The sequence below is a fragment of the Daucus carota genome, chromosome 3 (genome assembly GCF_001625215.2).
Source record: "Daucus carota subsp. sativus chromosome 3, DH1 v3.0, whole genome shotgun sequence".
Lineage (NCBI taxonomy): Eukaryota > Viridiplantae > Streptophyta > Magnoliopsida > Apiales > Apiaceae > Daucus > Daucus carota.
The window spans coordinates 16,378,112-16,394,101 of record NC_030383.2 but is presented as its reverse complement, the minus strand read 5'-3'; the positions used below and the strand labels follow the sequence as shown (position 1 = coordinate 16,394,101).

At 35.6% G+C, this 15,990-nt stretch overlaps 2 protein-coding genes across 2 annotated transcripts; both read left to right on the top strand.

Annotated features, from left to right (window-relative positions):
• The first annotated feature begins 3,352 nt into the window (after window positions 1-3,352).
• Window positions 3,353-7,283, top strand: LOC135151393 (uncharacterized). The gene is made up of 4 exons (XM_064089827.1): window positions 3,353-3,637; window positions 4,627-4,683; window positions 5,307-6,564; window positions 7,051-7,283. The coding sequence occupies exons 1-4, from the start codon at window positions 3,353-3,355 to the stop codon at window positions 7,281-7,283; spliced, it is 1,833 nt and encodes a 610-aa protein (XP_063945897.1).
• A 2,159-nt stretch (window positions 7,284-9,442) lies between these two features.
• Window positions 9,443-12,242, top strand: LOC135151392 (uncharacterized). Its single transcript, XM_064089826.1, has 3 exons — window positions 9,443-9,727; window positions 10,716-10,772; window positions 11,394-12,242. Exons 1-3 carry the CDS (start codon window positions 9,443-9,445, stop codon window positions 12,240-12,242), a joined length of 1,191 nt encoding a protein of 396 aa, XP_063945896.1.
• Window positions 12,243-15,990: the final 3,748 nt, after the last annotated feature.

The following is a 15,990-nucleotide window of genomic DNA, read 5'->3' as shown; positions in this document are numbered from 1 at the left end:
TCTCCAACTGCAAATTATTTTCGACATAAATATGATTTAATTAAAAAGACACACAACTAATATTTGCCAAGGGATGGATGTATGATCCCCATAGTTATTACATAAAATAAATTAGAAGTCTCTGTATTTAAATACACCACTCGGATTTCAAGCATAGCTACGGTTGGGTTATTTGTATCACATGGAATCTATTAGTTGAGGAATATTTTTACTTTCTACTTGTATACTAATATTACTCCGGCTCAAATGTCCCTAGATTAAATTTTTTAAATCTATGATTTATTGGAGTGCAAATTTACGTTGGAGTTGTTAGTCATCCATAATATCAATTTAATCTTTAACATTTATATTAAAGATCATTTTAAATTTTCAGCTACCAATGAGTTTAAAGAAGTTGCCAGACATGCTACGTAATCCATCTTGGCGGCATGTGGTATAGGTATCCCAAAGCCTTGGGTCCGTCCTTTTTCAAATCCACATTGTAGTCATGCTGACAAAGTTGACGGAGCAAGAAGGTCCACTCTAATGCCTAGTTCTTGCCGGGAATGCTTTATGGCTTTCGTGAAGGATGTTGTCGATACCGTTTTGCTTGAAAAAACAAGCTAACATTTCAATGATCATTTTCTGGAGTGTTCCGCAATCTGTGACAACTACAAAAATACTCATTAGTTGGCATTTGGTTTGTATGTCATTTCAAAATTAAGCTATTTGATCTATAAATTTGTAATGTCTGGATATTAAGATAAGTGCACTTCTTTTAAAAAAAGAAGTTTAATGTTAGAAACACTGCGAGTGTTTGCGAAACACATTTAGTGTCTTTCCTCACATTATTTTGTGATTAGTATTATCTCAAGATTTCTTATTAAATTTGCTATTGTGTTAAAAACATAACCAGACAATAAACTTAGTGATGGTTTGAAGAGATAATGACCTAAATAACGAATATTCATGTACTCTATGCCTGAAATAACTAATGTGGGGATTGTTGCCTTTTTTAACCATTCATCTTCGCATTCCACGAATGCGTGTACAGGATCAAAACAAAACTACTATTGAAGTACATCGTGTATCTTTTTTTGAAGTATGTGGCTATGTGCATCCTCATCCCATGCATGCATCTCTCTTTCCTTTTATTATACATACCAGACACATCACACATCATTCTTTTTCTCTCTTTTATCAACACTTACACACAGGTCTGTCACATGTCCGCACACATACATGTAAGACAAGTATGCGCATTTTGACAATGCGTATATACTTAGCACGCATCCTTGAAGAGCATAACTAATTTTAAAAAATTATGAAGTTTAGTGTAGCCTCGCATAGTGCTAATGCGTGTGTATCAAATCATTCAGGAGATGCGCATCCAAGGAATGCGAACACAATATACGCATTCTCTGAATGCGAATTTCTTTGGTCATTTTGGTCACTTTTCCCGCTCCTAGTCATTTTGGGCAGCAGTTGATGTAAGAAGGTTATATCGGGCATTCACCCTGGTTTGAACACCTAAAAGATGTTTAAGGAAGCATGTTAAATGCAGAAGAAACATCAATTTAAAAATTTTCTTGAAATAACTTACAACTAGTAACCTTTCGAATTCCTAAAGAGGTGGTAGGGCTCAATGCACCGATTTCAACTCCCTCACTCCCATACGTGGGATATTTTTCGAAGGGGAACGCGGCACTGGCCCTTAATCCTCTTGTAAATTTTAATTCTCCAACACTCAAACTGGGCTATTTACGACGGAAATTACGCATAATATGTGTCATAAGTTCCTAATTTACGACGGACAATATCCGTCGTTTTTACTCAAGTAGTAAGTTCGAAAAGCCATCACAATTTTCCACGAGCGTCGTAAGTTTTATCTAGTGTCGCAAGTATTAACAGGTATCGTAAGTTAACCTGGTGGGGCCCACAATTCTAGCATATTCATAGTTAAACTTACTACGGAATGTCCGTCGTAAGTTGGCCATTTTACGACGGGAATTCCCGTCGTATATTAATTGTGGATCCACATGTTCATATTTTCGGTTCATTCTTGCGACGGAATGTTCATAGTTATAACTTGTTTTTAAAATGTTTTCTTTATGAATAAAAAGTTTATATTTAAAATTTTTGAAATTAGCTATACAAGAGTATATTCGAGCATTAAAATCATGCTGATCGATGAAAAAAATGTATAGAAATTAATGGGATGGAGTGTGTGTATAAAAATGCAGAGAAGAAACTATGTATGGCTCTCACTTGCAAACGGCATCTTCGATTTTCGTATAGTCGTTAAGGGTGCATGGTGAAAACTTTAAAAATCAATTCCTCTTAATCAATTCTGTAGATCTAACCATGAGATTAGAATTGCATAAATTTTAAACAATCTCGTACTCGCAGATAATTCTCGAACTGCAAATTATTTTCAACATAAATATGATTTAATTAAAAGGACACAAAACTAATATTTGCCAAGGGATTGATGTACGATCCCCCTGGTTATTTTACGAGGAATTGATACTTTGCACCCCATAAGTTCAAGCGCTTTTTGATTTGATTCGAAACAAAATTTTTTGTCAATACACACCCTAATATTTAAAAAGCGCTTCAATATGCACCCTTTTGACCATTTTCCGTCAAGTTGACTGTTAAAATTAATGGCTGCAGGGGTAAAATAATATATATATATATATATATATATATATATATATATATATATATTAAAAAACAATTACTCAAAATTTTCATTTGAAAAAAATTTATCTAACAAGAATCAAAAACTAAAAACTAAAAAAGTTGCACAATAACATGAAATTTTTTTGTGAGAAGAAAATGATTTGCACAGCAATTATTGAAAGATTTAATAATTATTTTTGTTTTTTGTCCAATTATTTTTGCCTGAGAGTAAGAAGGTTTTTTTTACAACATATAGCTTTATTTGTTTAATTAAATTTCAATATTTTTCATAAATTGAAGAAAGCATACACATCTAAGTAGAGGAGATCAAATAGTCTAATTTCTAAATGATATACAACAAATTCCCATATACCAATCTAAGGATCCAGATATCAATATATAAATATTCAAGAGTAATATTCATCAAACATAAAAAGAAAACTATGTACTAAAAAGATTTGAAATACATATTTCATTTGGGACATTTATTTGATAATTTTATTTAGAAAAAATACAATTACAATGTTCTTATTCCTTAATATAAAAAATAAGAATAATCTTAAAATATGTCCTTTTATGTATATTTTATATACATTTTGCATACAACAATTATGATTACAAAACCTGTTAACAAACACTCAGTCCTTCATTTTTCTAGAGTAATAGCCGTTTTTTCCCCAGTACCTCAATGTTTTCCGAAGAAACCCCAAACTCCAACATCTCAATCAAAGAAGAATCAGATGAGCGACCAAACTCACCAAACACACCAGAAAAACCTGTAATTGCACAATTACAAGGCACAGGAAAGCAGAAAATTAAGAATGAAACTAGCTGGACTAACAGCTCTAGAAGTTATGTGTGCGATGAAGGGAAATCAATCAATGGATGCATCCATACATGTGATAATTACCAACAGATGAAGGACTGTGCTGTGGCCCATGAGCAGATTGTCGGTGTTCCAGCTAGTGACAGGGTATGAAAGTTCTTGTTTATCTCCTTTTACTTATATAGTGATGGTGGCCGACCGTAAAAAAGACAAGGCAACTGAAATGTGATAAACTTTTAAATTTTCCCAATTCTACAGTATTATTGAATACAATTATAAAATCATTGCATGGAAACTGCTGATTAATTTGGAAGATGCTCGTCAGTATAGATTTTTTAAAAGAAAAGGTACTTGGGTCCATTAATAGAGTTAACCCTAACTTTGATAAATGCAGATAATTGATCTTGCCATTTAAGAAATTGAAACCCTGGCTTTATTTGTTGTTTGCGGCGATTAATCTTATCAAAAAGGGATATTTATCCTAAGTATATATCATCAAGCACATCACTTTGTTTATTTTTGTTTTGCTTCTCGATCTGATTTTTTTCCTAGGGTTTACCATTAAATTATTTATTGTGTTTTTGATATAATTAAGTTGCTGGGTTTTTGTGTTTGCTTTATATATCAAGTAACTTAAGGATCCAAAAGTTTGCTGCTGCATTATTAATTGAGTAACTCAAAGTTAGAAATAGTTTTACTTGATGATTTACTTTTCCAGATTGTCTAGGTTGACCAAATTAATGTTATTGCCTTTGAAGAATGAAATTAAATGTTGTATAGATCATTTTATGTAACTTTATATACATTTTGCATATAGTAATAACTATTATAATAAAACCTGTTGACAAACACTGATCACTTCTTCGTTTTTCCAGAGTACTAGTCGTCTTTTCCCCCACAGTACCTCAATGCTTTCGGCAGAAACCCCAAACTCCAACATCTCAATGAAACAAGAACCATATGAGCAACCAAACTCACCAAACACACAACAAAAAACTGTAATTTCACAATTACTCACCACAGGAAAACAGAAAATTAAGAATGAAACTAGCTGCACTAACAGCTCTCAAAGTTATGTGTGCGATAAAGGGAAATCAATTAAAGGATATATCCATACATGTGATAATTATCAACAGATGAAGGACTGTGCTCTGGCCGATGAGCTAATTGTTGGTGTCCCCGCTGGTGACCAGGTATGAAAGTTCTTTTTTATCTCATTTTACCTGTACAGTGATGGTGGCAGACCGGAAAAAAGATAAAGGCAACTGGAATATGAGAAACTTCTAAATTTTCTCAATTCTGCTATATTATTGAATACAAATTATAAAATCATTGCACGGAAATTGCTGATTAATTTGGAAGATGCTCGTCAATATAGATTTTTGAAAAGAAAAAGGTACTTGAGTCCATTAATCGAGTTAGCCCTAATTTTGATAAGTGCTGATAATTAATCTTGTCATTTAAGAAATTGAAACCCCTTTATCCTTAGTATATATCATCAAGCACATCACTTTTTTTATTTTTGTTTTTCTTCTGGATCTGATTTTTTTCCTGGGGTTTGCCATTAATTTATTTATTGTGTTTTTGATATAAAGCTGCTGGTTTTTGTGTTTGCTTTATCATGAGGTGGTGAACTAATTGTTTCATAAGTAACTTAAGGATCCAAAAGTTTGTTGCTGCATTATTAATGTTTATGTGTACTAAATGAATAGTAGTATCATAGGAAGGGTTCCAGCCTCCAGGTATTAGTTAATTACCACAATATAGAGTATGAAATTGATCTGTAGTAACTTTCATACATCGGTCTAATTTGCAGGCCTATCATGAAAACATCAAAACTGAGCATGAGGACTCATATGCTGAAATACAGTGTAATGTTTGCCACAATATGTCTAATCAGACTCTTCTATTGCAATGTGATTTATGTGACTCTTCTTCACATACATACTGTGTTGGTTTGGGTGACACTGTACCTGAGGATGACTGGATTTGTCAAAACTGTACTGAGCATGCCGAGGATGAGCAGGATCTCAAAGCTGTTGGTCTAAGTGGCATTGATTCCCATTCTGGAAGTAAAAATAGATGCCATCAAAATGTTTCATCAACTGAAGCCAATTTATCTATTCATGATATTGTCAGAGAATCAGGTCCTTATAATGTTGAGAGATCCTTACCAAATCAAAGTCGTTCGCCACTAACTAATGCTGGTGATGATAGAACGGTCCTCATCAGTTGTCGGAATAGGGATAGTCGAACACGTGCATTGCGTGAAAATTGGGATAAAATCAGACAGGGATCCTTGAGCTTTTCTTCATTTCCCATTATTAAACCAGGTGAATTATCATGTGGTACTTCATCTGCAACGAAATCATCCACCTCCGACATCATACCTGATCAAGCCACACAAGATATTAAAAAGGCATGGAAGATGATGAAAGCTGCGAAGTCTGTTGAAAAGAAGAAGTATACCAACACCATTCCTTGTCCCTCTAATGGTTCAAAGCATCCATTGACTAATACCGAAACTCCAAAACATTTTCCTAGTGTGAGGTCAATGCTTCCCTCATCACGTCACAGCGGAGATAAGGATAAAGATTGTAAGAATCTTAAGAGGCCTTTTCAGGGTTGTGCTACAGAAAAATGTCATGATAAGCCCCAGTTCCCAAAGTTTCAGAAAGAGAACCCTAGCAGTTTTCGGAATTTTGAGCACCATCCAACTACTTATTCTGCAGAATCTTCAAACTTCTCAACAAAAACCGGCCAATTTTCAGTCCATGCAAGAATTGATGACGAAAGTAGTGTGAATTTACAAACAAATCGTTCACTTGGGTCATTGGCAAATGCAAATAAAATTCACAGTTCTTCTCATAGTGTTAGCCTCCGGTCTGTTGCCAAACCACTGGCTGCAGCGACACAGAATGTACATGCAACTGCACCTTTCAATGTCAATAAAGTAACAAATGTGGAAGAACATCAAGTAGATAGCCAGGCTAAAGTACTTAGTGATGCCAAGAGTGAGATCCAGACCCTGGTGAAGCTGAATTTGAAGCTTTCAAACGCACAGAAGAAACTAGGTATGGCTCTTACTTGCAAACAACATCTTTGATTTTTGTGTAGTCGTTAGATCTAACCATATGATCTTTTGTAGAATTGCATAAACTTTGAACAATCTCGTGCTCGCATATAATTCTCCAACTGCAAATTATTTTCGACATAAATATGATTTAATTAAAAAGACACACAACTAATATTTGCCAAGGGATGGATGTATGATCCCCATAGTTATTACATAAAATAAATTAGAAGTCTCTGTATTTGAATACACCACTCGGATTTCAAGCATAGCTACGGTTGGGTTATTTGTATCACATGGAATCTAGTAGTTGAGGAATATTTTTACTTTCTACTTGTATACTAATATTACTCCGGCTCCATGTCCCTAGATTAAATTTTTTAAATCTATGATTTATTGGAGTGCAAATTTACGTTGGAGTTGTTAGTCATCCATAATATCAATTTAATCTTTAACATTTATATTAAAGATCATTTTAAATTTTCAGCTACCAATGAGTTTAAAGAAGTTGCCAGACATGCTACGTACTCCATCTTGGCGGCATGTGGTATAGGTATCCCAAAGCCTTGGGTCCGTCCTTTTTCAAATCCACATTGTAGTCATGCTGACAAAGTTGACGGAGCAAGAAGGTCCACTCTAATGCCTAGTTCTTGCCGGGAATGCTTTATGGCTTTCGTGAAGGATGTTGTCGATACCGTTTTGCTTGAAAAAACAAGCTAACATTTCAATGATCATTTTCTGGAGTGTTCCGCAATCTGTGACAACTACAAAAATACTCATTAGTTGGCATTTGGTTTGTATGTCATTTCAAAATTAAGCTACTTGATCTATAAATTTGTAATGTCTGGATATTAAGATAAGTGCACTTCTTTTAAAAAAAGAAGTTTAATGTTAGAAACACTGCGAGTGTTTGCGAAACACATTTAGTGTCTTTCCTCACATTATTTTGTGATTAGTATTATCTCAAGATTTCTTATTAAATTTGCTATTGTGTTAAAAACATAACCAGACAATAAACTTAGTGATGGTTTGAACACCTAAAAGATGTTTAAGGAAGCATGTTAAATGCAGAAGAAACATCAATTTAAAAATTTTCTTGAAATAACTTACAACTAGTAACCTTTCGAATTCCTAAAGAGGTGGTAGGGCTCAATGCACCGATTTCAACTCCCTCACTCCCATACGTGGGATATTTTTCGAAGGGGAACGCGGCACTGGCCCTTAATCCTCTTGTAAATTTTAATTCTCCAACACTCAAACTAGGCTATTTACGACGGAAATTACGCATAATATGTGTCATAAGTTCCTAATTTACGACGGACAATATCCGTCGTTTTTACTCAAGTAGTAAGTTCGAAAAGCCATCACAATTTTCCACGAGCGTCGTAAGTTTTATCTAGTGTCGCAAGTATTAACCGGTATCGTAAGTTAACCTGGTGGGGCCCACAATTCTAGCATATTCATAGTTAAACTTACTACGGAATGTCCGTCGTAAGTTGGCCATTTTACGACGGGAATTCCCGTCGTATATTAATTGTGGATCCACATGTTCATATTTTCGGTTCATTCTTGCGACGGAATGTTCATAGTTATAACTTGTTTTTAAAATGTTTTCTTTATGAATAAAAAGTTTATATTTAAATTTTTTGAAATTAGCTATAGAAGAGTATATTCGAGCATTAAAATCATGCTGATCGATGAAAAAAATGTATAGAAATTAGTGGGATGGAGTGTGTGTATAAAAATGCAGAGAAGAAACTATGTATGGCTCTCACTTGCAAACGGCATCTTCGATTTTCGTATAGTCGTTAAGGGTGCATGGTGAAAACTTTAAGAATCAATTCCTCTTAATCAATTCTGTAGATCTAACCATGAGATTAGAATTGCATAAATTTTAAACAATCTCGTACTCGCAGATAATTCTCGAACTGCAAATTATTTTCAACATAAATATGATTTAATTAAAAGGACACAAAACTAATATTTGCCAAGGGATTGATGTACGATCCCCCTCGTTATTTTATGAGGAATTGATACTTTGCACCCCATAAGTTCAAGCGCTTTTTGATTTGATTCGAAACAAAATTTTTTGTCAATACACACCCTAATATTTAAAAAGCGCTTCAATATGCACCCTTTTTACCATTTTCCGTCAAGTTGACTGTTAAAATTAATGGCTGCAGGGGTAAAATAATATATATATATATATATATATATATATATATATATATATATATTAAAAAACAATTACTCAAAATTTTCATTTGAAAAAAATTTATCTAACAAGAATCAAAAACTAAAAACTAAAAAGTTGCACAATAACATGAAATTTTTTTGTGAGAAGAAAATGATTTGCACAGCAATTATTGAAAGATTTAATAATTATTTTTGTTTTTTGTCCAATTATTTTTGCCTGAGAGTAAGAAGGTTTTTTTACAACATATAGCTTTATTTGTTTAATTAAATTTCAATATTTTTCATAAATTGAAGAAAGCATACACATCTAAGTAGAGGAGATCAAATAGTCTAATTTCTAAATGATATACAACAAATTCCCATATACCAATCTAAGGATCCAAATATCAATATATAAATATTCAAGAGTAATATTCATCAAACATAAAAAGAAAACTATGTATTAAAAAGATTTGAAATACATATTTCATTTGGGACATTTATTTGATAATTTTATTTAGAAAAAATACAATTACAATGTTCTTATTCCTTAATATAAAAAATAAGAATAATCTTAAAATATGTCCTTTTATGTATATTTTATATACATTTTGCATACAGCAATTATGATTACAAAACCTGTTAACAAACACTCAGTCCTTCATTTTTCTAGAGTACTAGCCGTGTTTTCCCCCAGTACCTCAATGTTTTCCGAAGAAACCCCAAACTCCAACATCTCAATCAAACAAGAATCAGATGAGCGACCAAACTCACCAAACACACCAGAAAAACCTGTAATTGCACAATTACAGGCCACAGGAAAGCAGAAAATTAAGAATGAAACTAGCTGGACTAACAGCTCTAGAAGTTATGTGTGCGATGAAGGGAAATCAATCGATGGATGCATCCATACATGTGATAATTACCAACAGATGAAGGACTGTGCTGTGGCCCATGAGCAGATTGTCGGTGTTCCAGCTGGTGACAAGGTATGAAAGTTCTTGTTTATCTCCTTTTACTTATATAGTGATGATGGCCGACCGTAAAAAAGACAAGGCAACTGAAATGTGATAAACTTTTAAATTTTCCCAATTCTACAGTATTATTGAATACAATTATAAAATCATTGCATGGAAACTGCTGATTAATTTGGAAGATGCTGGTCAGTATAGATTAATTAAAAGAAAAGGTACTTGGGTCCATTAATCGAGTTAACCCTAACTTTGATAAATGCAGATAATTGATCTTGCCATTTAAGAAATTGAAACCTGGCTTTATTTGTTGTTTGCGGCGATTAATCTTATCAAAAAGGGATATTTATCCTAAGTATATATCATCAAGCACATCACTTTGTTTATTTTTGTTTTGCTTCTCGATCTGATTTTTTTCCTGGGGTTTACCATTAAATTATTTATTGTGTTTTTGATATAATTAAGTTGCTGGGTTTTTGTGTTTGCTTTATATATCAAGTAACTTAAGGATCCAAAAGTTTGCTGCTGCATTATTAATTGAGTAACTCAAAGTTAGAAATAGTTTTACTTGATGATTTACTTTTCCAGATTGTCTAGGTTGACCAAATTAATGTTATTGCCTTTGAAGAATGAAATTAAATGTTGTATAGATCATTTTATGTAACTTTATATACATTTTGCATATAGTAATAACTATTATAATAAAACCTGTTGACAAACACTGATCACTTCTTCGTTTTTCCAGAGTACTAGCCGTCTTTTCCCCCACAGTACCTCAATGCTTTCGGCAGAAACCCCAAACTCCAACATCTCAATGAAACAAGAACCATATGAGCAACCAAACTCACCAAACACACAACAAAAAACTGTAATTTCACAATTACTCACCACAGGAAAACAGAAAATTAAGAATGAAACTAGCTGCACTAACAGCTCTCAAAGTTATGTGTGCGATAAAGGGAAATCAATTAAAGGATATATCCATACATGTGATAATTATCAATAGATGAAGGACTGTGCTCTGGCCGATGAGCTAATTGTTGGTGTCCCCGCTGGTGACCAGGTATGAAAGTTCTTTTTTATCTCATTTTACCTGTACAGTGATGGTGGCAGACCGGAAAAAAGATAAAGGCAACTGGAATATGAGAAACTTCTAAATTTTCTCAATTCTGCTATATTATTGAATACAAATTATAAAATCATTGCACGGAAATTGCTGATTAATTTGGAAGATGCTCGTCAATATAGATTTTTGAAAAGAAAAAGGTACTTGAGTCCATTAATCGAGTTAGCCCTAATTTTGATAAGTGCTGATAATTAATCTTGTCATTTAAGAAATTGAAACCCCTTTATCCTTAGTATATCATCAAGCACATCACTTTTTTTATTTTTGTTTTTCTTCTGGATCTGATTTTTTTCCTGGGGTTTGCCATTAATTTATTTATTGTGTTTTTGATATAAAGCTGCTGGTTTTTGTGTTTGCTTTATCATGAGGTGGTGAACTAATTGTTTCATAAGTAACTTAAGGATCCAAAAGTTTGTTGCTGCATTATTAATGTTTATGTGTACTAAATGAATAGTAGTATCATAGGAAGGGTTCCAGCCTCCAGGTATTAGTTAATTACCACAATATAGAGTATGAAATTGATCTGTAGTAACTTTCATACATCGGTCTAATTTGCAGGCCTATCATGAAAACATCAAAACTGAGCATGAGGACTCATATGCTGAAATACAGTGTAATGTTTGCCACAATATGTCTAATCAGACTCTTCTATTGCAATGTGATTTATGTGACTCTTCTTCACATACATACTGTGTTGGTTTGGGTGACACTGTACCTGAGGATGACTGGATTTGTCAAAACTGTACTGAGCATGCCGAGGATGAGCAGGATCTCAAAGCTGTTGGTCTAAGTGGCATTGATTCCCATTCTGGAAGTAAAAATAGATGCCATCAAAATGTTTCATCAACTGAAGCCAATTTATCTATTCATGATATTGTCAGAGAATCAGGTCCTTATAATGTTGAGAGATCCTTACCAAATCAAAGTCGTTCGCCACTAACTAATGCTGGTGATGATAGAACGGTCCTCATCAGTTGTCGGAATAGGGATAGTCGAACACGTGCATTGCGTGAAAATTGGGATAAAATCAAACAGGGATCCTTGAGCTTTTCTTCATTTCCCATTATTAAACCAGGTGAATTATCATGTGGTACTTCATCTGCAACGAAATCATCCACCTCCGACATCATATCTGATCAAGCCACACAAGATATTAAAAAGGCATGGAAGATGATGAAAGCTGCGAAGTCTGTTGAAAAGAAGAAGTATACCAACACCATTCCTTGTCCCTCTAATGGTTCAAAGCATCCATTGACTAATACTGAAACTCCAAAACATTTTCCTAGTGTGAGGTCAATGCTTCCCTCATCACGTCACAGCGGAGATAAGGATAAAGATTGTAAGAATCTTAAGAGGCCTTTTCAGGGTTGTGCTACAGAAAAATGTCATGATAATGATAGAATATAATGTAAATAAACGAAGCACAATGTGTTTGAGTACTGATATGGAAATCTTATTATCGAAAGTTGAAGCATACAAGAGTAGAATCATGAGTACATATAGCCTGCCTAACAGATCATCAAACTAAAAATCAGGAAATCAGATCAGGATATCAAGTCCTAATTTATCTCCTTCTTATTTGTTTCCTAATCACACATAACAACCTCAGCAATCAAATCTGCAGCTCAACGTCTACTGGAGCCAGACTGTTTTATTCAGCAATAAAGAAAGCAACTAAATAAATATGTTTAGATTAATAATAATCCCAACATACTCCCCCTTAATCTAAACATGCTCCAGATTCTTGACTCCCAGCAACCTCCTCATTTTCTCAAACTTGGTTACTGCCAATGCTTTAGTCAATATATCAGCATGCTGCTCGTTTGTGCGGACATGCTTTATGACGATCGAGCCTTGCTCGACACACTCGCGGATAAAGTGATACCGCAGGTCAATGTGTTTACTCCTTCCGTGGAAAACTGGATTTCGAGCTAGATCCACAGCAGACCTGTTGTCTATATACAAAGTAACTGGACCTGGTTTCACACCCATGATATGACTCAAAACCCGTTGCAACCAAATTGCCTGGCAGGCAGCAGCTGTGGCTGCCATGAACTCTGCCTCACACGATGAAAGTGCAACACACCGTTGTTTCTGCGAGACCCATGTAATCAGATTCTCATCGAGATAAAAGGCCATTCCTCCCGTGCTCTTTCGATCATCCAAGCTGCCTGCTAAATCACTGTCTGAAAACCCAGATAGAATATAATTCCCACGCCCTTTTGTGTAGACGAGACCATACTGCATTGTTCCTTTCAAATAACGACATATCCTTTTCACAGCATTCATATGTATTTCTGTAGGCCTCTCCATATATCTACTGACAATTCCTACAGCGTAGGCAATATCAGGCCTTGTGTGCACTAGATACCTTAATCCACCAACAATGCTCTTAAAATGTGTAGAGTTCACAGGTTCACCCGTTTTATCAGCATGAAGTTGTAGCTTGTACTCCATGGGGTACTTGACAGAATTACACTCTGCCATACCTGCCTTCTCAAGAACTTTCTTCGCATAAGTCGACTGTCTCAACTCGATAAAGCCTGTGCCTTGAGTCACTTCCAATCCCATATAATATGATAATTTTCCAAGATCGGACATGTCAAATTCACGACTCATTTCCCCCTTGAATTTGGCAATGTACGACATACTCGAGCCTGTTACTAACAAATCATCAACATACACACCGACAATCAACGAATGTTCACCTTCTTTCTTAGTGTAAACAGCATGCTCAAATGGACATTTAACAAAGCCAAGTTGTAACAAGCATTGATTCAGACGAGAATACCATGCCCGTGGGGCATGACGAAGGCCATATAAAGCTTTGAGTAATTTATACACCTTGTGCTCAGAACCTTTCTTGATGTAACCTTTTGCTTGTGATACATACACCTCTTCCTGAATAACACCATTCAGAAAGGCTGATTTGACGTCGAGATGGTGGACCTCCCAATCATGTTTTGCTGCAAGTGCCAAGAGCAAGCGTACTGTTTCAAGTCTAGTTACAGGAGCAAACACTTCTTCATAGTCTATCCCGTGACGTTGTACATAGCCTTTAGCAACGAGGCGTGCTTTATGCTTGGTTACCTCGCCATTTTGATCTGTCTTCAACTTGTAAATCCATTTAAGGTCTATGGCTTTGTGACCTGGAGGTAAGTCTGTCAGCTCCCAGGTTTCGTTTTTCTGAATGGAATCAATTTCACGGTTCATTGCTTCTTTCCAAACATCATCTTCTACTGCTTGTTCAAAACAAACAGGTTCATCAATGCCCATCAGTAGAAGCTCGTCTGCCATTTCTACCTCCGTGGTGTGGTCGTAGATATCAGCCAGGGATCTAAGTCTCTGAGACGGTTCGCTGTTGGCACTAGACACACTTGAACTTTCTGAGTCTTCACCTGTAGACTGAGAATTTTTAGGTGTGGCTAGTGAAGCTTGAGGTGTGGAGACCAAAACAGGGGAGTTTGGCTCGTCTCGCTGCTGTTCAGATTCACCGGTCTTTGCTGATGTATAATTCTCCAGAATGAAATGTCCACCCCCGTTTGTTTCAGAATTCGGTCTGGTCTCCCATTCCCATGCCTTACTTTCATTGAACACCACATCTCTGCTAACATGAATGGTACCTGTGTTTGGATCGTAAAGACGGAAAGCCTTCGTCCCTCGTTCTCTACCGAAGTGCACCATCAATTGACTTCTATCATCGAGTTTTTTAGTATGTACAGCCGGAATCTTCATGTAGGCTGTGCATCCAAAAACTTTCAAATAATCTACATTTGGTTTCTTTCCAAACCAGGCCTCATGAGGGGTGATAGTTGACAATGCTCGAGTTGGCAATTTATTTAACACATAGACAGCATGAGTGACAGCCTCCCCCCAATACTGTGCTGGTACGTTTCTTTCTTTAAGCATACTCCTGGCCATGGCCACTACAGTGCGATTACGGCGCTCTACTACACCGTTTTGTTGTGGTGTGTAGGGCGCTGTGTAATGTCGCAATATACCTTGTGCCTCACAAAATGAATTGAACTCTTTTGAGCAAAATTCTCCTCCGCGATCTGTTCTTAAAACTCGAATACCCTGTGGTGCACCATTCTCAACAAGCAATTTAAATTTTTTAAAACAATTCAGAGCTTCATCCTTCGTTTTAAGCATATATACCCACATCATACGACTATAGTCATCAACTAGCAGCATAAAATAACGGTTTCCCGCTGGAGTGGAAGGAAATATAGGGCCACAAAGATCCAGATGAATTAATTCTAAAGCAGTCTTTGCAGAGAAATTTGACTTAGTTGGAAAAGGCTTACGTGTTTGTTTTGACATGAGACAACCATCACAAATTTCATTTGGTTGGTTGACGAGAGGCATTCCATGAGCCATGTGATTCTTTGACATCAACTGCATTGCCTTGAAGTTCACATGCCCGAGACGTTTGTGCCATAACCAAGCTTCCTCCTCACTCTTAGTTAACAAACACTGTTGTTGAGCTTCTCTGATATGAATTTTGTAAAGTCGATTGACAGACCTCTTGACATGAATCAGAAGCCTCCCACAGCTGTCATAGACCCACAAGTTATCACCATTCATAACTACTCGATTGCCTTCCTCTGACAACTGTCCCAAACTTATGATGTTACTTCGAAGCGTAGGTATGTAGTACACTCCGTGAAGCACTCTAGTTTCCCTGTTCTTGCAAGAAATCCTGATTGACCCCTTTCCTTCGATTTTCACCAAAGAGCCATCACCAAACTTTACCTCTCCTTTCACTGTTTTATCTAATTTTTCAAACTTCTCTCGTCATCCTGTCATGTGATTACTAGCCCCGTTGTCAAGGTACCAAGTGTTTTCTTCTACTTCTTTGATGTCGCATGTGGCCTTGTCCTCCATAAACGAAACTACATCATCTGCGACATTTTCACACTGAGCCATTAACAGTGCTGGCTCGTCATCATTCAGTTGTGCCAGATTTGCTTCTTCCTTGTGTTGTCTATTTTTCTTTGGTTTACGACACTCAGCTGCGTAATGACCGTAAGCGCCGCAATTGAAACATTTTACTTGGCTTCTATCACGAACAAAACGATTATCTTTCACACGATAATCACCTCCACTGCTTTGTCCATTTTTCCCTGACCTCTTCAGCCATTCTTCTCGCGTG